Below are 25,762 nucleotides of genomic sequence, written 5' to 3'. Positions count from 1 at the left end.
AACAAACTGAAGTGACCTAGAAATTGATTTTCTTTGTTAATGTGTTTAATAGGTTGAAAATGGTATAATGAGTATTTTTTAATTTTTCTCATAAATGCACAAAATCCGCTGTTTAGTCATAACACTGGGGTTCTTGGATAGCTGCAGATTCTTTAGATAACTGATTACGTATCCAGGAATCCCTAATCCAGTAGTACGTGGGAAACTATGCTACAGCTGTTACAAACCTCCACCACCAGTAACGTATACTGATATAGAAATACTAACGTTGCCTCATGCAAATCATACGCACAATCGTACAGAATGCAAGTAGCCATCGGAGAGTTAACGTCCACACACACATACACACACAAAATACTTGTAGCACACAGACATCGGATCTGTTACTTATTATTTTATAGTTGAACTGTGTCACTGATGTGTGTCTACGTTACTCGTTGCATCACGCCTATATGTCTCCAACTAGCCCCGCGATACTCACTCACCAACGAGAGCATTGGCGTATTGCGATTAGGGGATCGATCAAGCAAATCCCGGATCGTGTGAGCTGTGTCATAACAGTAATAAATTCATAAAAGTCTCGTAAATAGAAAGGTCCGCATTGATTCGTCTTTCGCCGTTTAAACAACATTTTTCAGTTTTTTCTTTTTCTCTCTATCCCTTTCTTAACAAACATAAATTACAATTGTATATTTATATAAACAAACGCTTTGCTACTCGCTTTACTGTCTAACAGTTCATTCAAAGTCGATCTACGTTTCACTTTCAGATAATATGTTGATGTTTTCTCGATATATTTGTATTACTATTCCCCTCTCTCTTTCCTGGAACGAAGTTGTATCGTCTTGTTCGAGAGAGTTCCGATTAATATATATAATTCTCTCTGTTTCTCGATTTCTTAAATAGTGTACGAACTCCTTGCACGTTGTCGATAAATCTTCTTAAATACTTATTCTCTATACACGTGTTCGAGCAGCGTCTAGCTCGAATACTTTCTACGAGCGTCGTGTTCGCAACGACGCAAACTACTTTTGTATACTGCACACCGTAGCATGGGAGGATAAGTTAGTGTTCAGTGCTGGAAGTGTTTCACTTTTCCTTTGTATTGTTTCAACAAAATGCAAAATGGAAAGAACGAAAATTACGCGCAGAGAAATGGAACCGAAACATCTGAAAGTGAAATCGTACGTAGGAATAAGAATTATTCGAACTTTATGCTGTGGAATAAAAAGAATAATTAATATTTCATTCAACGATTCCATATATTTCGCTTATCTCTATCGCAACATTAAAATCTCTCAGCAACTGAGACTGTTCTTCTTAATGACAACTCCTTAATTATTAGTACATACATTTTTGTATCTTAGAGAATTAGTTGTTTTCTTTTTTTTTATCATTATTATTTCCTTTTAATCCTCCTTCGTCAACCGCTTATAATCCTTCACGCTTCTACCTCTCTTTATATTTTTCTCTCCGATCATTCATTTCCTTCACAATTGTTCATTCGAAAATAAACGATATCTAACATTGCTACAACGTACCTTGGAAGGTGCTCTCTCTCGGTATCTCAAAATACTGCGAAGTTTATGAAACCACTCGAAATAGAAGAAGAAAAGAAGAAGGATGTATAAGGAACGAAGCGAAGTTAAGAAGTATCTATATACATATCGTCGTGGTCGCCTTCTTATTAAACGATAATTAAGTTATCTGCGAAAGCAATGACAATAACAGTAACAGAGAAATGTTAAGAACAATCAACGGAGTGTCTACTAATTACATAGAACATTTTACATGAAAGCAATAAATAGTCCAAAATGAGAATGTCTGCGTTCGTTACGTAAACGCTATAACGATACCAAGGACCGGCTGGTATCCGTGAGATGAGGATAAATTAATAACATCCGAACGGCACAGAAGTGATCCCGGATTAAATTAATTAAAAAGAAAACGTCACATTGAATTAACATTACTTATCTTATCAAAATGCGATTGAGAAAAGGATAAATCGTATTCCCTTCTCTCGACGTCTTTGCAATGGAACACGAAAAGTAATACTCATGAAAAAGTAGTGGCGAAGTTTAGTTTCTCTTTCGACGGGTTGTTTTGTTTTCCTTCTTGAAACGTAACATTTTATGTAAAAAGAAAAAAGAAACCATAACAAGCACTTGGGCAGGTTCTACGACTGTACGGTGGTTACTTGTTTGATTGTTTTCCTTTTTTTTTTTTGTTTTAATCACTAATCAGTCAACATAATGATATACTTAAAAAATATATATCTACACGTAAAATCATACGCAAAAAGGAGAAAGTTAAAACAGCGGTTTTAAAAGTCTTCAACGATCACAAACAACTTCTGACGATAAAACACCACTATCTAGAGTTTCTCACCCGCGCTTATTGTTACTCATAACTCTGGTGCAACTCAGCCGGTAGTGGTGCAGCGTATTTTACAACGTTATGGTATTAACATTGATCTGTAATAGAATATTTTTCTGCCTGGTTCGGGTCCCTTTAGCATGAGCATTCACTAATAGTGTTAGTGATAAGAAATGCTGACGAGGCTGTCATTTCTTTTTGGCTGGATTCCTTTGTGGTGTAGCTGGTCTCGCGCCCTGCCCAGTATTCATTCCTATATATTGGTATTTAGCTTTCTTCTCGGATGGTTTCAATATCTTTGAAAATATAATGGGATATATTACGATACCGAATTTATAAACGTATAATGTAATTAACAGTACGAAATTCATGATCTTAAATGCAACCTGAAAACTGCACATTAAGGTTTCGTCGACGCTCATCATTCCACCGGCGTTATCGTATTCTCCGCAATAATTTGGCGCCGAGAACAGCGTAACCAACTGTCGTTTCGCAAAGAATTCGTAACCGTCCTCGACCACTTGATGCGCTCTACATATCAGATCCATATCATGACGGTTCAAGAATTTGGACACTATATCCGGACCAAATGTAAAGGAAACACCTCTGTCATTTTCACCCCATCCCTGTAACATAGAATAGAAATATCTGTAGCACGTTTGTGTCGTAATTATTCCGTAAATAAATCGATTGATAACGAAATACAGTACCTGAACTTCCTTATCAGGATCTGACCATAATAAGTCGCAAAGAAGGCCAGTGTCAGGTACATCAGTTGGACGCATAATTCTTCTGATTTGCTCCATGTTCTGTAATAGAAAAAGGTCAAAGTTAGAGACATTTTTCTGTGTCTCAAGCTATTAATAAGCAGCCACGCGATACACAATACTCTGACTCAATCAACTCTAATAAAGGTCCCTTCATTCATAATAATTAATATCAACGAGGTAGATAATAAAAAGCCAACATTTCGATCTTTACACATGTTTACTCTTCTATTAACCATTGAACTCTTACTTTCTTTGTTGCTACGCATCGTTATGAAATTTTCTGCTAATAAAACTTAATAAAATGATTTACATATCGTGTTTGATAATACTATCAGACCATTCCAATCATTTTTCGAAATGTGCCCAACCCTGGTGTCGACGTAAACATTGTCGAGGAAGTCAGAGTCGCCAGATTAAGACTTGTGTTCCCACTCTATATATGTACCTTTCCCTTCTACCGGTCACGTGACACGTTTCTTCGTGCAGGCAGAGAGGGGGTAATTCTTTCCCCTCATTTCGTGCTCCCTCCCCTGATCTGACGACTCTGGGTCGACTAAATAGAACGGGCCCAATACGTCTGCCCATAATTATGAAAGTGGTCTAAGTGAAAATTAAACAACAACGAGTTTATCAGTTATTTCACGTCACATTATTTTAATGCAATGTAATGTTTAGTGCTTGTTATTTCAAAACAAGAAATACAGAGTGATTGCACACCCGGCGAGTGCATTGGTGCCTCCACCTAACAAACGAGGTCATAGACATGTGATTCTTCCTCTATTTCAACTTAAAAAGGAGTCCCAGTTTCCAGAATCTCACCCTGTACAATTTTATACGACTTAGACCGCTTTCATAATTATATGACTAGCGAATATAGTCACCTGAAGATCCGGGCTAAGGCCGCCATGACAGCAGAAGATTTTTTCGTCGATGATGGCAGCGATCGGTAAACAGTTAAAGCAATCCGTGAATGTTTTCCATAGTTTAACGTTATACCGTTTCTTGCACTCATCGTAGAACCCGTATATCCTGTTTATACTGGCACACTCGTGATTTCCACGCAACAAGAAAAAATTCTCCGGATATTTGATCTTGTACGCGAGCAGCAGGCATATCGTTTCCAGCGATTGTTTACCTCGGTCTACGTAATCTCCGAGGAATAAATAGTTCGCTTCCGGCGGGAAACCGCCGTATTCGAACAGTCGCAACAGATCGGTGTACTGGCCGTGTATATCGCCGCAGATCTTTAGTGGCGCCTCCAACTCGAGCAGGATCGGCTGCTGAAGGAAAATCTCCCGTGACTTCAGGCAAAGGCCCCGCACTTCACCCTCCGTCATTAGAACGGTCTTTCCTGGCCGGCATCCTCTGACTGCGTCCAAAAATTCGCACGTTTAAATGCATTTCGACCGACGCGGCGCCGCGTGACGTCAGGCTTCGCGAACTCGCAAGGAAAGCGCACGACCTTTGCATCGCCGATTTACATCGGGCATTACACACTTATACAGCTCGTTCTTCTGTTTACTAACATGTACCGTTATAGGATTAATACCTTTCGGAGTATCAACAATTCAAGTTTCCATCGTCGCTCAAAACACTGTTGCGGCACGTGCTCTGACGCTGAAGTTGTCACCGCGCAGGTCGCAAGTTCAAATCTCATTTTTCTTTTTCAATGTTTTGTAAATTCGATTGGAAATACATTTTGAAATATTTGTCGAGGTGATATAGTCCCCTGTACCAATTTTTATGAACACACAATGTAGCGTAATAATTTTGTACGCAATGAGTACCATTTTTGTATTGAAAACATTCACAACGAAGAAAAATATTCTCATAAAAATGTTTAGAAATCGTCTTTATGTAAAATAGCATTGTTACACATCGATTGCGATCTGACAATGAGTAAAAATTTATTTTCCTCGTTAATCATTTTTGTACGTTAACATTGACCCTGTAATGGCGCATCCGTGTAAACAGTAGGTCGACCTGAATAAATGTGTAAAGTGTTAACTAAATCGCAGACCGGAGGATCGTGTCCTCTCCTGGTCAGTGTTTTGTTTCACAGATTAAGTACGCCGAGCATAAGTTTCTACGCTGGAGCATGAAGATGTTCTGACTGCCAAGAACCGATTCTTAGAGGGGGCATGGATAAATACGATTATGTACTCGGCTGCCACGAATTCTCGTAGAGCCCTATCGCGTAGTACTACAGTGGCGGGTTGAAGGATTAGTTAGAGTAGTGGTGGAGAACTATTGAGGTACTTTTTTTTTTACACACTATGGATAATTATTTAAAATTTGGGGGTTGGTATTCGTACATCGTTTTACTCGACAAATATTGCTGAAATCCGATGAAACTAATAAATGATCAAACTTGAAAGATTGTTTTTTATGCTAGACTAACCGACAATATCAAAATTCATTAGAGAAGATAATTAAATTTTAATTTTCTCAACGAGAACTCATGGTTATTAGATTCTTGTAAAATTACAAATCTGTTTTATTCCTAATAATACACACCATAAAATGTATTGCACACCATCACTATCGATAATTATCGACAACTATCGACGGTTCACCACCACTAATAGTCAGGGATGAATCTTTCCTGTTCATGGCCACTGTGAGATCAGTCTCCATTTCTCAGTTAGGGTACCTACGTTGATACTAATACGATGCATAAGTAGTACAGTGAAATCGATAATATTTCAATCGAGCGGCAGGATTTTTTTATAACCGCGAACATAAATATTAATAAGGGAAGCGACCTTGGCCGACTAGAAAGCTTACCCTGACTGCAGTTCGCTTCCGGTCAATTCGAGCGGTAATATTTAAACACGAAACGTCATACCGGCGAAATATTTAAAAATAACTATTCTATAATTATCTGCATCTGATTAACCCTTCCGTGACGGAACAGCCTTCCACGAATCTATATTTTGCCGTGAGACCATTGCGATATTACTTTTTCGTGTCGTACGAATCGTTGGATTCTTAATCAAACTATTTCGACCTAATACAACGATTCCCACTGATATTCGGACACTCTTAAAAGGACGATAACTTTTTAAATATTGGACCGTACGACTTGAACTGTTTTGGGAAGTTCGAGCAATTAGTTAACTACATGATGTGAAGGGATAGTTTTTCGAAAATTGCAATTGGTCGGAATTGTAGAGGAAATACTAAAAGTTGCAAAATACAATTTTTTTATGTGATCCTATATTGAAAATTTAAAAAATACGTTTTGTAGATCTGTGTATTCCTGAAAAAGTTCAAATCGTATAGTCCAACATTTAAAAAGTTATCGTTTTTCTGAGAGCGACCGAATATTAATAGGAGTCGCTGTATATGGCGAATTCTAATGAATCACGCGTTGGAATAATCAAACTTTAATGGCCAATTTAACCGGAGTTATTAATAAATGCAAAATTCTGGCGGGTAACTGAAGTCACCGGTATACCGTTAGCAACGAAAAGATTAAATATCATAATGCTAAAATAAAAAGATAATAGAATAGCGTAACAGGTGATCTTGACTTTCAATTTAGAAAAGAACGACGTCTCATACGAGTTTCTTCAAGATTCAGGAGGGGAGATCGATTTCGAAAACAAACGGAAAATAAATACGTCACGGCTACGAGGTTTTCTTTCGTCAGAATCGCATTTTCGTGAAAGATTTATTCCCGTATGATGCAATTGTTTGAAGAACCGAGTAGGTTGGAGGTTCGATTATAAAATCGTCGAGCTACGTAGTATAGGTTTTCTCTTGATGCAATAATCGGGGATACGAAAGGTTGTCGCACACTGTAGTTATAATGCTTCAAAGGGATTAAGTGGCTATATGAGTCTCGAATAATACGACGAGCATAAACTTGCAGGAAAACAAAGTCTAAAAGAAAAGCTGAAAGCCATTTAGTGATGCGTGATCACCAAATCGTAATTAATTACGAATAGAAAGCTCATGTGGCGCAACGGTTAGGATTCGTAGAAACCCGAAAAAACCAACGAACGAGAAAGCGAATAAATTTCGCATAAGTACGGGATAACACGTCGAACCCTTGCACTGTCGTAGGAGTATTTATAGCTATGGAGGAATTCATGGTGTCGCTTAAAACGAGTCGATATGATGGTTATTGGAAAACTGCATATCAGCAAGGTCATACCGCAACAATCTAAATGCTATCGGTAAAAAAAGAATGTTTCTAGAACGACGAAAACTATGGAAGATCTGAAGCAAGCACATTATCAGAAACGTTGTCTATTAATATTACAGTTATTTAAAGAAACGGGGCGAACGATAAAAAGAAAGAAAATAGAAAATCGTCATGGTTATATTTGATCAAACGCGAGACAGTTTTATTCGGGAACACGTCCAGAATAACTGATAAGGTTGCATTACAGATAAACAATATAGAAGTAAGCAATTTTTTGTTCATCCTACTTCTAGGAAACAAAATAATCTCTTAGAAGATTGCCTGCTCCTCGAAATCCTGTTATGTTATTATTAGACACTATGCGTGTCACATTTAATTATAATGTGTCCTCCATATATAAAAATGGTGGATTTATTCGAAAGACGCTATACACAATCTTAGTAGACATTACGACGTTATGAAACATGAAAGAGAAAGCATTGTTCATTATCAATTAACATCCTGGTGGACAAAGCTAACTGAGCAATAAATGAATATTAACGTGCAACGTTGTTTGCATTCAAGCCATTATTTCTGTGTGAATCGGATCGCTCTAAACGACCACTGTACAAATATAATCTATTGCTTAAAGTGTTGGTTCCATGTAAGTACGGTGCTAAACATTGACATTGCAGACGTTGTTTTGCAGAGCCTGGCGATACGTAGTATCTGAAGAGAACCGAGATGGCAGTGTGTCGAAGATGCCGATGATACAAAGAACAATCTAAGGAAAACGTGTGAGAACGTGAAGAACAAGCTAACAAGATGATATCTTGGTGTGGAACTGACATTGCGGATGCCACAATACTATAGCTAGCTTCTACTCTGACTTTGCGTTGTAAATCATAAGCATATGATGAGCGATCACGCATGACGTCGAGAGGCAGATAAAGAGACGCAACTAAAGAACGTTGAACAGAGCTACGTGATGTTTGTTTCCTTGTTGCGTACCAACGAAATCCGACGAGAAAATATCTTTTAGCTTGGCTTTCTTCTGAACCTGGTCTTTCTGCGTGTTGTAAACTTTACCGCGCAGAGTTCCGACACGTAGCATGAGTAACAGAGATAGAACAGAAAGAAACAGTTTTGGCTTTCAGAAAATAAAGAATAAGTACAGGAGGAGTAGAATCCGCGCGGATGTCTGGAAATACAAGGAGTTAACGAAGACTGTAACATTAGGAGATCGATATCTTTCTTTTTTTCTTTGTTTCTTCTCTTTCCGTCGATCTACAGGACCGCGGGCAAATTAAGCGTTCCGACGGGCAATCAAGAGAAACCATTTACGGACTTTGTAAAAAAAATTACCGATATCGAATGTCGCGAAACAAATAGATTGATTTTAATCTTCGTTCGGTTAGAAAAGAAACGTATATGCTCGATGTACGCGGCGCGACATCGGATCGAGCCAATTTTCGCCGGATACTTTGGAAAACCTTTCCATTAACTGTACACCAAATCGAAGACGGGAATCTCGGGAACAATTTTACACTTTCGTCCCACCGAGCCTCCCATTTTTTATCACGTACCTTCCAACAATCTTTGTATCAGGTTGTCGACGTTCAACTCGACATCCGCCATTTTTTCTTGCCACTGACTGACTGACCCGATGTTTGTAGACTAGACGATACGTTTGTGTACGCAGTTAACTGTATATACATATGTATATACATACATCTTCTAGGCTCGTGTCACTCTATACGTGTGCTGTTATCGACTGCCGGTCCTATGTAAATAAAAGGATTATCAAAATTTCGAACAATTTATTTCGGACAAGACTGCGGATATTTATGCAATTTTTCTAGACGTATTTTCGAAAAGAGATTTCTAGAAATGAATAAAAATATTCTAGCAGTTTTTGAAAATTTTCGTAAATGCACAAAGATCGAAACAGTACTTCCGAGAAAATAATTTTTAAGAAAAGAAATATATATTTTTTATAATTGCATCATAAAATAATATAAATACAACCTAACGCACTGTATACCGTTTTATTTAACATCGAGTCCACTGATAATTTAATATAATATAAAGGTTTTCCGAATTCTTCTATTTTATAGTATATACAATTTTTATTCACAACCCATTTTGTCTCATTTTTATTAACAATGACGTACTTCGATCTATTTGAAAAATGTTGTTCAAATAAAAATACGTGGAGAATGGTAATAATTAAAAGAAACCGTATATTTTTGTCTCAATCGATCTCTTCGAGTATGTATAAAATTGTAATTAAGTAACGATATTGTAATACATAGTATGTACAATAAATAAAAGAGAGAGATGCTAGTGATACATATTAATCGAAGATAGAATATGTACTAGTTAGTTTAATATTTTTTGTCTGTACAGATGATAAACTGAAAAAGTTAGTTTACAATTCGAAAAAATATATGAAACATATAATTATTTTTTATAACGAGTTAATTGGCATGACAGTGTCTATGCAGGTATCTTAGTAGAAGAGAAAACTAGCTGCCATGCGTAATAGACGAGACAAAAAGTAATAGTGTCGTTTGAATGAAATTTGTACATTAATTGATACTAACTTAAGCATATTTTCTGTGATAATCTGGCGGTGAATCTGCGTAATCTTGTTGGAGATTAAATAGCTCGGTATTATTTTTCTGTAAATATTGTAAAAAATCGTGAAAATGGGATAACAACAGTTGTATGCTTCTTTCGTCCAATGTGGTATATGATAACATTCCTCCCAACCTTACTGTAAAAATAATGATAAACGATTGCATAAAATCTTTCACTACCTTAAACAAATATTGTACTTTTCATATTGAATAAAGAATATAATACCGAATAGCCTTAATAAATGGAAGGCGCCGTATAATTGGCTGGGCAGTGTTTCAGGATTGTCGTTCATTATTTGAATAAACTGTGGACGTTCCCATTTGTATAGTAATTGCAAACCTAAGGATATATTGAAGTACTCGCGAATACCTTTAGTTATTTCTAGTATGCTTTCCCTGGAAATGATAAATTACTTCAGTTCCAATAATATCTGTACCATTCAATTATTATATGTATATCTACCTAGCAGAATCATTCTTTCCCGCAGACTTTGATTCTACGTAATCGTCTAAAACCTTATCGACTGTATTCTTTACAGGTAATGCAGGTAATTTATGATGTTTCAATATTACTTCTGATTCGTCTATAAGTACAAACTTCAGTTCCTCTGGAATCTTAATTTTAACTTCTACCTTGGTAAGATATTCTTCGGTGTCGCCACATGCCTCCATCCGGCTGTAAGAAATCACATTAGCTTTATATTATCCATTCGAGAGAACACAGCTTTGTATATTAATAATGTAGAAGACATGTGCATCGATAATATAGAACACACCTGCGTTTTTTGCGTGGAGCATCCGAAGTGGAATCGTGAGAAGACGATGGTGTTACTGCACTGGTAGTGCTTTTAGTCAATCTGCTAACCGCTTTGTCAACTGTTGCTACGGGAGTGCTAGCTCTGCTATCGGTGTCTTTCTCGCGACCTCCCTCACTTCTACGGCCTTGGGTTTTAGAAGATGTACTACCCTTCTTGTTTTTCTGTATAGACTGCTGATTCGAATGCGCTCTCTGAACCTCTTTCTGCCTTTGCACATTCGTGTCGTTGTACTTGAGTACTCTACTTTCCGGAACCCATTCGTCCCAACTATTTGTGCAACATTTAATATTTACAATTCCATTTCCATGATAAACCATTGAAATAAAACGATTACTCACTTCTTATTCCAGCCAGCATAATGAATGAAATATTTGATCTGTTTTTCCTTAGTAATGGAGGACTTTAGACATTTTGCTTCATAAATTAATGGCCCATGAAAACATAGAACTTTCTCGCCTAAGAATAATCACACACAATCGTTACAAATCGGATTACGCAATGAACACGAATAGAACGAAAATAATGATTAGCAATTAATTAAATTGGACGTAACGTTGTGAATTATGAAATACGAAAAATTCAAAAAGAAATGCGTACCTTCTTGAAATTTACACTTCGGTGGCATGGCCGTGTCCTTTGAACTGCTTATTTTGACTGATGCTCTTTCAGTCGTCAGTTTTAAATACGGTCGAAATTTCGGAAAATTACTTAATAATTCGCGCCAACGCGAAAACAATTGATTTCCACTGAACAACTTTAAAAGTGGCGTCTCTGGCTCCGTCCTATATGTTCGGAGTAAAGGCTGATCCACGCTTATCGACACTGCATGCTAGTAATAAATATAATGGTCTACCTAGAGATTTTCAGTTCACGATATTACCTAGCTTGTACGGACAAAAATTCAATTCGATTTGAATTTAGTTTAAAAACTAAACGCACACACTTTCAAGTGTTACATAAATATCGAAATTACTAAACATGTTTGAAGTTCTAATATCATTATATCGCATTTTATCAAAGTTTAATACATTTCTCACAGTTCTGAATTGATCTTAACTTGTGGTTTATAATTGCACTGATGAGTAAGATTCATACGGTTCTTACTAATTTAGATGTAGAATAGCGATGCAATATATCAAACAATAAATTGTTAAAGCAAACGACGTTCTGCACTCTACTGCTGACGCGCGAATGGCAGGCGGTCGACGATAGCGCGAATATAAATGGCCGCGAGTAAATCTCGCGCATGCGCAATCTGTTCGATGAGTGTGCGCTCGTTCAAATCGAGATATATTTTGAAACAAAATACGAAAATGTTCTGGTACATTTAAAAATTCTTTCCATTAACGACGATGGTAAGTACAAAAGAACGATTTAAAATCAAATGAAACGAACCTGATTAAACCTAAAGTAATTCTCGAATCGTCACAACTAAAATGTCAGGCAGAAACTTGACGATAGCGCGAATACAAATGGCCGCGAATAAATCTCACGCATGCGTAGTCTGTTCGATGAGTGTGCGCTCGTTCAAATCGAGATATATTTTGAAACAAAATACGAAAATGTTAGGATATATTTACAAATTCTTTCCATTAACGACGATGGTAAGTACAAAAGAACGATTTAAAATCAAATGAAACAAACCTGATTAAACCTAAAGCAATTCTCAAATCATTGCAACTAAAAATGACAGGCAGAAACTTGACGGTAGCGCGAATATAAACGACCGCGAGTAAATCTCGCGCATGCGCAGTCTGTTCAACGAATGTGCGTTCGTTCAAATCGAGATTTCCGTACAAGCGGGAAAACTCTTCTCTTTTGAAACAAAGTATGAAAATGTTCTGATATATTTAGAAACTCTTTCCACATTAACGACAACGGTACAAAAGAACAATTTAAAATCAAATGAACGATACTTGATTAAACCTAAAGCAATTTTCGAATCATTGCAATTGAAAAAACGGGCTGAACTTGTCGACGAGCTTCCTCATTTTTAAATCACTTTTTAAATACGTATACTAGAATGATTTAATCCTCATTCGTCCCTCGTGTCAATTCTATTATTCAGTTCTGTTATTTGTAGGCTTCTGAAAATGTTCAAAAAATGCTAGTCTCAAATTCGACAGAATTTAAAACGATGTTTATTTACTCCCGACCTGCGAAGGCTACTGCTACTGAAAATAAAATTTTATTCGATTCCATTCTCTTAAAATTCGTCTACAAAAATTGCAAATTGCAGGAATATCCGCAAAATAGTTATTTGTTGGTAAATTTGTCCGGAACTCCGTGACTTTCATTTTTTTAATGCAGAATGCATATCAAAATAACCTAAGATGTAAATGTTAACTCATCAATTTAAATAAAGTTACTGTTTACTTGTTATTTTATCGATTTCTTATCACCGTGTGAATTCGACACGGTGGGACAAATTCAGTTCGTGAAATGAGCGGCGGACGAGGGCGAAAACAGTCGAAATCGCAGAGGACGAAGCTCGCCGACAAATTTCGCAAAAAACTAGTCGACGAAAAAAGGTGCGAGGAAAATTGAAAACAGCACATCTCCCTATGACGTTACACAAGGTTATATTTTGTAACTTTCTCATCCTTTTTTACGATGCTGATTCGGCGGGTTGTGCCCGTAAAGTGTGACAAAATTCTCGTTCGTCGTATTGGTACATACATCACTCAATTTGTTTCTTTTGTTAAAGACAATCGATCAGAATCAGTTTTTCCTTTTCTCTTTACCATTTGTTCTGAACAGTCTCTCAAATATATATATATATATATTCGTAGAAAAGTGTGTGTACACGCGCGAACAATTGTTTGTTGTTCGACGGCGGTGTTCGCCGGCAGAACTAAACTTTTTCTTCGTCAAGGAATTATGCACGCCGCAAGACACGCCGCGTTTGCTCTTCGTGTTTTTATCCTGTCTGAAATAATAAATTTTAACTGTTCGATGTTTTTGTTTGTTTGTCGCGCGATCGTGTTCGAAGTAATGTTTTATAAAAGTCCCCGTGGAACGAAAAAGGAAATTCGTACGCGCCAGGTGTGTTTCGTGTAAAATACGAGAAGCACCGCTATTCGACAGACTGCCAGAAGCGGGTAGAAGGTTTCACGAATATCGGATTAAAAACGAAACGATGGACTGCCATCATCATGATAAGTTATTATAAAAAGATCTCACGAAGCCTGAATACGGCGGGAAACGTAGCTTTCCCTTTTTTCACTTCATTTTCTTTGCATGGTCATCGCTTGATGTGTTGCTTCGCTCCACCAACATAGTGCGAATATTAACTATTTATAATTAAAAACCCTAACGCATCAGGCTTTGCGAGGTCCTTGCAAATATTCAGGTAGAAAATATTGTAACTTCTCACTGGTGTGCCGGCGTCCGGTATCACCGACCATTAACACTCGACAATCGTTAATATCGTTCATTACCGCTCGCTCTTTCTCTCTTTCTCTTCACACATATCGACATACATACATACATGCACACAAGCATCTACATGCACACACATAGTCCACGCATTCTGTTCTCTCTCCTCTCTCGTTGCACGATGCGTATGAAAAAAGTGCGATGCCACCAGTAATTGAAAACGAAAATGAAACTAGTACACAATCCTCTCACATTTGCAGGTAGACGTTATGTGAACACTGTGCAGTATAATCACACACAATTTTGAGAAAAAAAACAATCTAGAAACCACGTTGAGATCTATGTTAAATAAGTTGAACAGTTATTGAAAATTGCACGCCATTCTTCTTCGAACGTGTTGTATATATATATATATATATATATACATGTCACATGATTCATGCGAATGAAAATTGTTCCTAACTCGGTACACGTGCGATAGCCACGAGTAATTTGCATCTACGTTATTCTGCACAACGTTCACAGGATATTATAAAATGTACGTACTTATTACATATACATACATACATAATAAGTGAATTTATAAACTAACATTCTTCTCGTGTAATGCTTCAATAATAATATTAATTATAATTAAAACTAACTAATTGATATCTTGTGATAACCGTTAATGAGGTGTCTGCAGCATCTCTGGTTTTCCTTTCTCTCTCTCTCTCTCTCTCTCGCGCTCAATTTCTCTCACTCTCTCTCTCTTTCTCATAGGGGTCGTCACGTCCTTACTTGTATACATATATATATATATATAGAACTATATATATATATATATATGCACATTATATATATATATATTTGTATTATTTACAGTTGCAGAAGGGTGTGATCATTATTGTGTAGGCACTATGGCTTTGGACGTACACTAAGTTGTACGTTAGGGTACATCCTTTAAGAGACTTCCAGTCAAGACAATTTCCACCCAGTGCAACCTCGATCCCTTCCAGGAACACTGAACAATATTTAATTCGCCTCCGCTAATCAAGACAATCAATCATTCGGGCCGTTTCTCATGCAATTGGAATGAAGCTGCACCGACGTGGAAATTCTCTGTTGGGAAGCCTCTTAAGTCAGGTCCAGAATAGTACTGTATCCTGAATGAATCTTAGACGTTGATCGTTACAATTAGAATTAAATATGCGTTTACATGCGACCATACAGTCTAAGATCGTTTCTTTCTCCCTTTCGTTTCGTTCATTGTCTCGAACGATCGAGTTCGTTCCCGTGTTTCGCGACGACACCAAAAATGTTTCATCAACGCGATGTGCAGTGAAACTGTCACAATAGGATCGGTGTAAGACGATGTCCTGCCAAAATATTGATTAACCTCGTCATCCGCGTCCACCCGGATGAATTTATCAATCATTACGCCGTGCATATTGTCGAGCCGCGCAAATCCCTCCCTACCGGAAAACTCGACAAATTACAAAAGTATACAGAATAAAAACTACGCCATCTTGCCGTTACTTTTTTGCATTTTCCTCCACGTGCACTCCCTCTCTCTCCCACCTCCTCTTTTTCCTCCTTCCTTCGTTATAAACAAGGAATCGATAAGCCTACTATGCATCGGCCGCTGTTTAATAAATTTATTAATGCGTATTTTGCTTTCCGGACGTCGGTCTCGCGTCTTAAACACGATTTAGAAAAAAGAATTCAGTCCCGGTGATAAGACAGAGGACCGATCCGTCCAGAAACTAAGACTCTCCCTATTCTCATGCGTTCTTCGTCATAATTATCACGTCGATAGAAACATTACACTAGGAGGGACTTTTTTTGATGAATGATTTTTCCGTGTGTACTACTGGTTGAATGAATTTCTTCGTTTCCTGTTTTCTCTTTTTCTTCTTCATCGTCCTCTTTTTTACAATTCGATATTAACGACGAAAGAAAACCGTTCGCAGTTTTCCCCTCGACACACGAGTCCAGTCTCTCTTCTCTTTGAAATTCCGAATATGTGGTCTCTCTTTCTCTCTCTTTTTTTCTCTCTCTCTCTCATTCTTTCTCTCTCACTTTCTCACTTGCTCTTTCTCTCTCTCTCTCTCTTTTGCTTTTATCTCTTACTTCATTTACAATATTATTACACATTGCACAGAAAAACGGCTTCGCTTCGCCAGACAGTTTTACAAATTATCCAAGAGAACTCAATATCGGCCACGACCATATCAAGCAGGAAGTACTCGAGAGTACCGCGTCCACAGTTCCGTGTGATATGTTTTATCCTCTGCTTCTCGCGGTACCGTACCTTTCCACCTGACCACAGTGGTCAAACTCTTCGACGAAAAGGAAAAAAGAAAATAAAATAAAATACAAAGGGAAAGCGACTGACACGATACCTCGCGGGCTGTGGATGACCCCTTTTTCTTCTCAACCGTATCCGTTCGCTCAACGAATCCGCGATTAAAAACGCCTCGACGCGAGACATCCTCGACAAAATACTATTCGGTATTACATCGTTACGCGAATCGTTCGAAATCATAAAGTCCTATCTATACTCCGTATTTACACATTCGCGTCTTTCCGAAACAGAACATAACACGCAGAATCATTTCACTAAGCCGGCTCGTAGCGATTTTTCATTTGTTGCTGATTTGATTTGTATGTGTTTGTTCTGTTCATATACGAGATCGATATGAACCTCCTTTTTCTCTTTATCATGCTAACGAACAACAAGTCCAAGACCACGTCTACGCAATGTTCGACACGATTCTCGTTATTAGAAACCAAAAGAAAAAGAAAAAATATAGAATGAATAACGAGCAACTGAAAATCGCCAATTACGATTCGTGAAAGCGCCAATTACACGAATCATCGAAATTATTTCTAGCCACTTGAATACTAGACAGGTTAACTCAGAGTGGTAGCCTAAATAGGCGAATGTACTGTCAACGGTGACGATAGTGAGGATGATATCTCTAAAACTTGAAATCAAAAAGATCCGAAAGCCCTTCCTCCGTGCCTAACGAGAATGAATAGTCGTTTTCTGAAAGAGGTGGTTCCAGGGACAGCAGGTGTTCTCCGAAATCGAGAAGATTTAAATCTGTAACAAAAGACAGAAAGAAAATGGGGCTTGTCCAATTTACATTCACCCTTGCTCTCAGACTCCGTCTACGTCTTGTACTCCAAGTTAATCAAGAGTATAAGAAAATACGATGAAAATCTCGAATATTTCAACTAGCACGATCTTAGAATAATCATACGCGTGGACTGTACAACGTGTATATCAATGTATAAACGATGTGTCATCGTTTAAATTGTACAGGTGAATAGATATCTACCAGCTGATTAGATTGCTAGGTTATTTTGTTAGGGAAGCATTCTTGTGATGTTGAAAATCAAAATCCAAGATGTAGTCTTGCGCGGAAGGTAAAGAGTATGGTAATCTACAGAAGATGCAATGCGCCTGTTGGGTAAAGTTGCCGATGATGTGGGTCCTCTCAGTTTTATGTATGTTGTCAAGGTCATTCTGAACAACATTCCCCTTTAAAGTTTTTGGCGGTCGGCTTTAGTTTACGAGGTAATCACGGAAAACTTTACTTGTAAATCTATAGGGTCGCCTTCCTCCCCCTTTCCGATTTTAATGAGCTTTAGATAAGTCAAGGTCATCGTTCTGAACAACTGAAGAACCTAACCAAGACCTAACTCAGACCAGGACTACAAAAGACCACATCATCTGCAACTTTTCTTGCTATAGTATCGGTAAAAGAAAAGAGTAGAAACCAATTAGGGTCTAGTTAGTTTGCCACAGCCTCCGGCCGGCACCAATGCTTAAGGATAGGGCGCCCGGCGCCGGAGATCCCGGGCGCCCTATCCTTAAGCATTGGTGCCGGCCGGAGGCTGTGGCAAACTAAACAGTCCTTTAATCGTTTTGTCCTGAAAACGTACCTTCACGCTATACGAGCTTTGTTGTTTGAAACCGTCACCTAACTAGAACTTTGCCTGTGATGTGATTTTAATTGATGTAACACACAAGTCACAGTCAGAGCTCCATCAGGGTACGGCTATCCTCCATTGTTGTAAAGGCAGAGGACATTCAGAGAAAGGTAGTTCGAGTCAATAATATCGTGAAACAGCGGTGGAAATTGACTCTTACTATCTTTCTTTCGAAAAGATTGTTTTATCTTGTTGGCATGCAGCAGGCACGACTCTCTCAAGCTTGTGAAAATATTTCTATTTCACTTGTGCAAGAAAGAAACGTTTTATCTTTTGCGTTTTGAAGATATTTTGGAAGTACTAGGAGATATGTTACAGTGCACACATGATTTATTAAAAAATAAAAAAAGACAACAAAGAGAAAAAAAAGTGTAGAAATACAAGCAGGTTAACGGAAAGCGTTGTAAAAGTTGCAGTTGAAGCTGAAGCTTGGAAAGGTATTGTGAAAATAAGGGAAAACATAAAATTTCAAGCGCTGTTAAAATTATCGGCATACTATAAATTAGTAACAATAAAAATGTTAAACAAAAACGAGAAGGTGAAAACAAACTCGTAAGCTCTTGTAACCGAAATACACAACTCTATGAGATTTTGTTTATGCTTACAATTATAACTGAAAGATTTGTGTTCACCTTATTGCGAATTAATAACATTGTGCCCGGCATTTGCAACAAAGCGCGCAGCGGTATGTACAAAAGCGTACATGCAAAGAAAAATAGCATACATACTAGCTTAAACTATTAGAATCTAAACAAATAATAAATAATACTCTTGATATATAATCGAAAAGAAAAAAAAAAAATTAAAATTGATATGCTACGAAGATGCGATATTTTCTCAAACTTTCTTTCAACTTCAATTAAAAGAATAAAGTAGAACAGAGAAATAGTTCAAAATCCGGATTAGTTATAATTTAAAAAAATCCACGCGGTCCTACCTGAAGTGCTAATTTGATCCTCTGTTTGCAATTGGAACTTGCCTCCTCCCATTGGTCCATAATCATCGGATTCACATAACAGTGCGTCCCTCGTAGATGCAGTCGGAGTGCACAAACGAGTATTCAACGAACTTTCGACAGAAGGTACTGGTTCTACCCGGACACCACTCCCTCCATTGGCCAACAGTTCGGGAGGCAGATAAGGTATGTCGGATTCTTTTGACGAAGGCACAGATTGCGTCGTCGTGTATCCCGGATTGGGTGACGATTTCATTGAAGGGTCATCAGGACAGAGGAACACCTCTATTTCGCCATGAGATGACCTCATGTGCATTTGAAGCTGTAAGAATACGTAAAGGGTATGATCGATACAATGATTAACTCTTGCATAACAAATGAAACAGACAATTTACCTTTTGCTGACCAAGATTATTGATAGGTTGTGGAACATGAAGAGTAGCTTCTGGCGGCGCCTTCACCGCCATGATAGCCTGGTCTTTGTACATTGGAACAGAACGTAAATCATGATACGTTACATAAGCGTATTGTCTGTCCGCGCAGAGCTCCCTAAGATTTTTGTCTGCACCATGAATCAGTCGATCCAAAGTATTTTCCTTAGCTTCTAAATCCGCCACTTCTCGTCTGAGATCAGCAATATCGTTCCTATCATTTGGCAACTGACCGCCTCTGTAACACGTATCGATTACGTTTGATTCTCGATTGTACATATCTCGATTGTGTTTCATGTATAATTATTTTAAAGTGTAAAAGTTACAACGTACTTCCATTGTATATTGTTTTTACTTTTTTTCTCCAGAATTCCAATGCCTTCCAGCACGTTTGTAATGTCGTATATACGACGTTTCTGTACTTCCAATTTTTCAGATGCTACGTTCAAATCTACAACACCGTCCTGACTGCTCTCTACTAAGTGTATGAATTTTTTTGTAAGTAAGCTCAAAGATGTATCGTATCGTGTCCTTTCTACTGTTTTACCTGTAAAAAAGAAAATCAGCATTTCTTTTCACTGAGAGAAACAAACAACAATGTATCACGATGCAGGAGAAATAATACTTACTTTTGGTAGGTGTGTGGCCAGCTATAGAACTCGATCCAGATCTCCTACGTTTACCTCTAGGAGTTTTAAAAGCAGATTGGCTGGGACCTGTTGTTCCCATTTCCAAATTCAGTCTTCGTTTCACTGCCTGAACTGAAATTTGCTGCAAAGTCACGGATAATTAGAAAATCTTGCAGTATCTAAAAGTTTTAACGTACTAAAAACAATCCATTGGATATCAATAGATTACGGATCTTTATGCATTTATAGCAAAATTGCATAAAGCATAATTTTTATTTTGCATGAAAATCCGCAGTCTAGATATCGGTTATAGTCTCAATAGTAGAGTTCTTGTACGCAGAAATATTTTCTTGTTAAAAATGCAGTGTTATCTACCTCAGTTCGAGGTGGCGGTTGTGTAGGTTTCCTCGTTACTTGATAACAAGGTGTTTGTCCATATTGATGGTCTTGAAGATGAGGGCTCGGCGTCTCTTCAGCCACCTTTTGTGCTTGCACTTCATCCAATGTGCCATCGTCCAAAAATTCTGTTTTTACTGAAAGCAACAGTTACGCATTTAGATATTTAAGCACGCTGGAACATAAATATGAACTACCTTATAATTTGCACGTACTTAATTTGGTTTCTACCATATCTGGTGTAACAGGTCTGGCAGGATCTTCCAAGACCACTTGTCTCCTTACTCGAGGCATTTTTGTAGTTTACAAGAATCTATAACAATTATGAGAACACATGTAGAGGTAAGATTATGGAAAAATAATCTTACGCTATAATTTCATTTATAGTAAAGTAATTCTTCATCGAATAATTATCTAATTATTTATCCAAAGCATCGTAAAATAAATACTAATTGAACTAATGAAGAAATAACAGTAACAGTCTTCGCTTTTAATCAATTGTCAAACGTTTCCCGAAAACGTGCACATTGCCGTATCGCCCGAAAAAGGTTAACGAATGTGCAGCGTTCCTCCAGCCACAGATTTTGATTTCACTTCGTAACACCGGCAATAGGTGTTTCATAGTTTTCCACAGAACGCCGCAAGTGATTTGTTTAACGAAATTCCAACGACGCAAAGCAGAAAATTCAAGTAAATAACATTTACCAATAAACTAGTACCTTGATAACCTTGTCAACAATACGATCTATCAAAAACACCATTTATAAATACATAAGAAATATTGACAGACAGGCGTGCAGATCAGAATAAAGTTTCTATCAATCCTCGTCCCTTCATTCTTGGCTTTTTCTGAACGCTAGCCATTCGCGAGTGAATTTTATTCGATCGTGATGGCACATTTAAGGAGAAGCGACTTTTTCGATGCATATCAAAAGAACAGACAGCACTGGGAAGAACCTTTCTGTTCTCGAATCAAATAACATTGGTGGAACCTAATAATAGAACTTGAATTCCAAAGAACTTCACGTGTGTCTCCAGGAAGGAGTGTGACAAACTTTAATATTCAAATGAACGATGGGAAAACGTGTACGTAATCGTTACGCGATCGACGCGATACGCACGCATTAAACGAATAAAGTTCGAATAACACAAAACTCGTCTTTCTGTATGCATACATTGCGATTTGCTAATTTAGTAATTAACTGGACTTGCGACAAACTGGAGTGAAATAGAAATTGATTTTCCTTCTGAATATGTATTTTTAAATTCTTCTAATGATTTTCACCATGCTTATTTTTGTCTACCGATAAACAATAAAATACAAAGACCAGTCGAAAGCTCATGGCATACAAGAATAATGGGTTCCCGTAAGAACGAGCCGGAAGTTGTAGAACAAGCGGCAAAGTGACGACGCCGCAAGAAACGAACATCTGGTGAAAATTGCGGTATAATTTTTCCACGGTCCTCGGATACGCGTACTTGCAACTGTACGTAATAAAAATATTGAATGAAAAGCACAGCCGGCTGTATTACATAATTCTAAAAAAATCATTCGAATTATATTAACTTCTGAATATATAAAGTTGGTGAAAGTTGTGTCAATTGTGCTGCTCGTTAAGCAAAGGTAGTAAAGGCTTAGACTTAACAGATAATGGACAAGCACGAGCAAGCCGGTAATATAAGCGAAAGATACGGTTCATGGGAAAGAGAGTTCAAAGACATGGCAATTTCTAATTTCTGGAAGGATTTCCTAGTGCCTGCGAAGAGTGTCCGCGTGAAAAAAAAGTGAGGGAACGCGTTATCCTCGGGGCCCCGTTTTCGGAAGACTGGTTACGCGCCTGAGCGGACCCACGGTGCGGTGGAGAATTTTTCGAAAAAAAGAGCAAGCGTCTCGGGAGCACGAGGCAGCGTTCCGGGTGTGGTTTAAAGAGGCACGCTGCAGGATCGTCGTGTTACGGCGAGCAGCAGCCTTGCGTTGTAAGCAGTTTTAGAAGCGAACTATGTAGGTACTCCCGGTGGAGCTGCGTGGTTGTCTGGTTTTTCGCGTGTTTGGTCGGGTACACACGGTCAACGTATTCGACGTGTTCGTAGGGGCCAATAGCACGGTAAAGCGCATTCGAAGGTTGGGAGCAATGCACGATGCGGAGGCATTGATTGGTAGGATGTTATCTGGAAGATAAAACTCGACTAGTGGTAACTCTCGGCGAGTAGGCAGGCGTTGAACGGGGAAAACTAGCGGTGGCATTGATTGCTGGCAGTCGTGCTCTTTAAAACGCGAAATCTCGGCAGAAAATTTCAACAAACACGCAGCTTTTTCCAGTTGATCGAGATCTGAAAAGTGAGCGGAACGTCTCGGGTGAATTTCATACGAGTAAACTCTGTTGTGCACGGGGCTTCAGGCCCCAGATGTTACCCGACGAACCTTTACTGTCCCCCTTTTTCTTTTTCCGCTCGTAGAAACCGCACACAGGTCGCGGCGCGAGGTCTCTATCGACGAGACCCAGATCGGCCCCTTTCTCTTATCATAGAGAAGCGAAGTGTGTAAAACAGCGGGTACATCAAGATATACCGTGGACTCTCACACATACATAGTGACCGCGATCAGCTGTTAACGTCGATCGCAGGCTCATGGGTCGGCGTTGTTCGTTTTCTTTTTTTTTATTCCTGTCTGTTGGCGAATGTCGTGCAAACGAGCGTCGTTCCCGGTCGCGGATAAATAACAAACTGTATAGGTGACCGTACCACCGAGCGCGGTTATGCGTACTCGCGAAATCCACACGGTACGCACTGAAGCGGCCATGCATACGAGAACGGACGAACGAACGAACGAGCGAGCGAGCTAGCGAACGGACAAACGAGGGAGCGCGATTATGCTCGTCGCACACACATACATATACAACGCGACCAGTCTCCGCAGCAAGACACTCACACACGAATCAACCGTAGGATTCGCACGCGATGCGCAGAGCCGTTTAAAGAGCCAAGCCGAGACTAGAGTATCCCTAGTTAGGCGTGCTACCGGCACGGTCATGAGGAAACGTAGAATCTCAACGTTTTCGCGATTGATCGCCGAACATGCGCTCGAAATAACGGTTCCCCTTTTTTTCTCTCTATTCTAGGCGCGCTCCAATAACCATACAACTTTTCCACGATCGTGAAAAAGTACACGGCCCCGCGCGCGCGTATACCAACCGCTGCGAAGAAACGCTCGGGGGCCCAGTACACACACAGATTCGAATAAGGGGACCTACCCGGTTACAGCATTATCGAAAAATCTTCACGGATATACAATTTTGTAAGAAAGTAACGGGAGAGACCGTGTGTGTTTCGATTCACTTACTTGGCTGCTCGAGCGTGCGATACAAAACCGCACAGTATTTTGAGACGGAGGCTCAACGCTCTCTTCCGGGAGGTTCAGCCAGCACACGGTGCGGCGCGTGTCACAGCACCGACGAGCGAGGCATATCCTTGCCTCCTCGATATCGAATACGTCGCTGTTGCGGCCGTGACCGGTCGTCGATGCTTCTAGATTCGATTTTCACTGAGCTTTGTCGATGACAGGATAAAACGTGGCTTGTACGAGTAGAGTCGACCCGGTCCTTCCGAGGCCAATGTTACACCAAATGTTTCTCTTGGTTTTATTCACCTGGATATATCATACACACTGTTACATACGATTTACTCCCTCGCCCTGTCACGTTTTTCCTTCTTGGGATTATACCCGCCGTGGTTCGTCGTGGCCTTTATTTCTTTCTCTCTCCCCCTTTCCCCTGGTGTGCAAGTGTGCGGCGAGTCTCTTTCTTTCCTATAGATATCTCTCTGTTTCACTTTGTCTTTCTACCGCACTGGTGCGGTGTCCATTTTCTGCGGGGCCGAGAGATCTCGACAATAGGAACGACAGAGCCGAAAGGCAGAACTCGGGGCCCGAAATAATCGTGTACAGGGGCCAAGCCGTTGAACCGATCGATGTGTTTTCTGGTTCCAGGGAATGTAGAGGTTCTAGTGTTCACGATAAGCCCCGCCTTGACATGATCGGTCGAGTCACCGGCGAGGAAAACGAACCTTTTCTGTCCGGGGTGTCGCGCGCGCACACGAGGCCGGCTCGTGAGCTGGGCGATTGGATGGACGGGGCTCTGGCTGGCGCGCTGGCAACTGGCTCGGGCTACGAGGCAGATAGACCCGCTTGTGCCGGTAGTAGTAACACCGAACCGCGTGTCCGTGCGCTCTACTGCGCTCACAAACAGCCACACAACGGTTTTCACGGTGGTAGTGGCCTTCCACCACCGACTCTTTTCACGTTCAAGAATACGTCGGTGGTAGTACGTGCTTAGGCGAACGTTTCTGTGTAGGTGTGTTCGTGGACGCGCGCGTATAACGTACCGGCGCGGCACCGGCCATCTGCCGGTCGCTGGCAAGAGTCGTGTACGCGCGCCAAAACCGTCACTTCGCTTTTCTCTGTAACCACCGCGCCGCCAGCTATCACCGATATATCCGAAATGTTCCTAGACCAGATCTGTCTCACCTTTCAATCGTTCTCACCACCCGAGATTCCTCGAACTTTTGTATTTTAAACACTTTCTCCGCTTATCCACGGAACTCTTTTCTCTACTTTCACGACGCACGTTTGTTTACGCACGCCTTAGGGTTAGATGTTACTTTTCCCGAATTTTTACGAATTGTACGGCTGCGAGATGAACAACGTCTCCATCGACCGTTTCACGAAGACGTTCGACGATGTTTTCCGCCAAAAAATGTTCTTGTAGCTTTCCACGAAACTGCCACGCAAGCTCCGAGACGTATAGGTGAAAAATCCCTATGCGACGACTTTCACGCGACGCGATCGCATTCGGCGGTCCAGTTATCACGTTTCACGACATCCCGCGATGTTTTTCGGATGTTATGCTCGAGGAATTGATACCGTGTCGGTCCACTGCGTGGCCAGGGGTGTAAGCTTTTCTGAATCAACGTCCGAGCCTGATGTTGCCAGTGAGTCCCTTTAACGTGGGCCTTATCGACGTAAGAAAGGGGGCGAATTGTAAACCGATTACAAATGCACACTCTCGGATTATGTAATTCTCGTAACCGTTCGATTCTGTTTTTCCTCGATCACGCACACTTCCGAAGATTGGGAGGATCCCGATGCCTGTCGTTTCTTGCCCGAAACTGAGCGGGCGGTCGTCGCTTCCTTCACGATGGAGGGGTGCTCGATGCAGGGCCGTACACTTCGCACGTGTTCACGTTGTGGCCTAATTTT

The 25,762-nt window shown here is 39.6% G+C and overlaps 3 protein-coding genes across 11 annotated transcripts; all 3 read right to left on the bottom strand.

The window, feature by feature from the left end:
- Window positions 1-405: 405 nt before the first annotated feature.
- LOC143212724 (serine/threonine-protein phosphatase PP1-beta catalytic subunit) lies at window positions 406-9,043 on the bottom strand. 6 transcript variants are annotated; one of them, XM_076431834.1, is made up of 6 exons: window positions 8,865-9,043; window positions 8,290-8,361; window positions 4,028-4,515; window positions 3,087-3,185; window positions 2,763-3,002; window positions 406-2,672 (listed from the first exon to the last, which is right to left on the bottom strand). In XM_076431834.1, exons 1-6 carry the CDS (start codon window positions 8,914-8,916, stop codon window positions 2,565-2,567), a joined length of 1,059 nt encoding a protein of 352 aa, XP_076287949.1. In that variant the 5' UTR covers window positions 8,917-9,043; the 3' UTR covers window positions 406-2,564. The 6 variants fall into 6 exon arrangements, with proteins under 6 accessions (XP_076287949.1, XP_076287944.1, XP_076287946.1 ...); XM_076431829.1 differs by lacking the exon at window positions 8,290-8,361 and having other exon boundaries at window positions 8,865-9,039; XM_076431831.1 differs by lacking the exons at window positions 8,290-8,361; window positions 8,865-9,043 and adding an exon at window positions 5,934-8,227.
- Window positions 8,922-11,910, bottom strand: Mrg15 (mortality factor 4-like). Its single transcript, XM_076431827.1, has 7 exons — window positions 11,336-11,910; window positions 11,077-11,194; window positions 10,697-11,005; window positions 10,384-10,596; window positions 10,147-10,316; window positions 9,885-10,057; window positions 8,922-9,061 (listed from the first exon to the last, which is right to left on the bottom strand). Exons 1-6 carry the CDS (start codon window positions 11,361-11,363, stop codon window positions 9,885-9,887), a joined length of 1,011 nt encoding a protein of 336 aa, XP_076287942.1. The 5' UTR covers window positions 11,364-11,910; the 3' UTR covers window positions 8,922-9,061.
- Window positions 11,911-13,297: 1,387 nt separating this feature from the next.
- LOC143212715 (transcription factor E2F3) lies at window positions 13,298-23,990 on the bottom strand. Of its 4 annotated transcripts, none has more exons than XM_076431806.1 (8): window positions 23,849-23,990; window positions 20,724-20,821; window positions 20,488-20,645; window positions 20,113-20,254; window positions 19,817-20,030; window positions 19,448-19,721; window positions 19,035-19,374; window positions 13,298-17,204 (listed from the first exon to the last, which is right to left on the bottom strand). In XM_076431806.1, the coding sequence occupies exons 2-8, from the start codon at window positions 20,800-20,802 to the stop codon at window positions 17,080-17,082; spliced, it is 1,332 nt and encodes a 443-aa protein (XP_076287921.1). In that variant the 5' UTR covers window positions 20,803-20,821; window positions 23,849-23,990; the 3' UTR covers window positions 13,298-17,079. The 4 variants fall into 4 exon arrangements, with proteins under 4 accessions (XP_076287921.1, XP_076287923.1, XP_076287924.1 ...); XM_076431808.1 differs by lacking the exon at window positions 23,849-23,990 and adding an exon at window positions 23,097-23,803; XM_076431809.1 differs by lacking the exon at window positions 23,849-23,990 and adding an exon at window positions 21,214-21,833.
- Between the last annotated feature and the right edge of the window lie 1,772 nt (window positions 23,991-25,762).

This window comes from Lasioglossum baleicum, chromosome 10 (assembly GCF_051020765.1).
Source record: "Lasioglossum baleicum chromosome 10, iyLasBale1, whole genome shotgun sequence".
Classification (NCBI taxonomy): domain Eukaryota; kingdom Metazoa; phylum Arthropoda; class Insecta; order Hymenoptera; family Halictidae; genus Lasioglossum; species Lasioglossum baleicum.
Note: the sequence above shows the minus strand (reverse complement) of the source record. Positions and strands in the feature narration are given on the sequence as shown.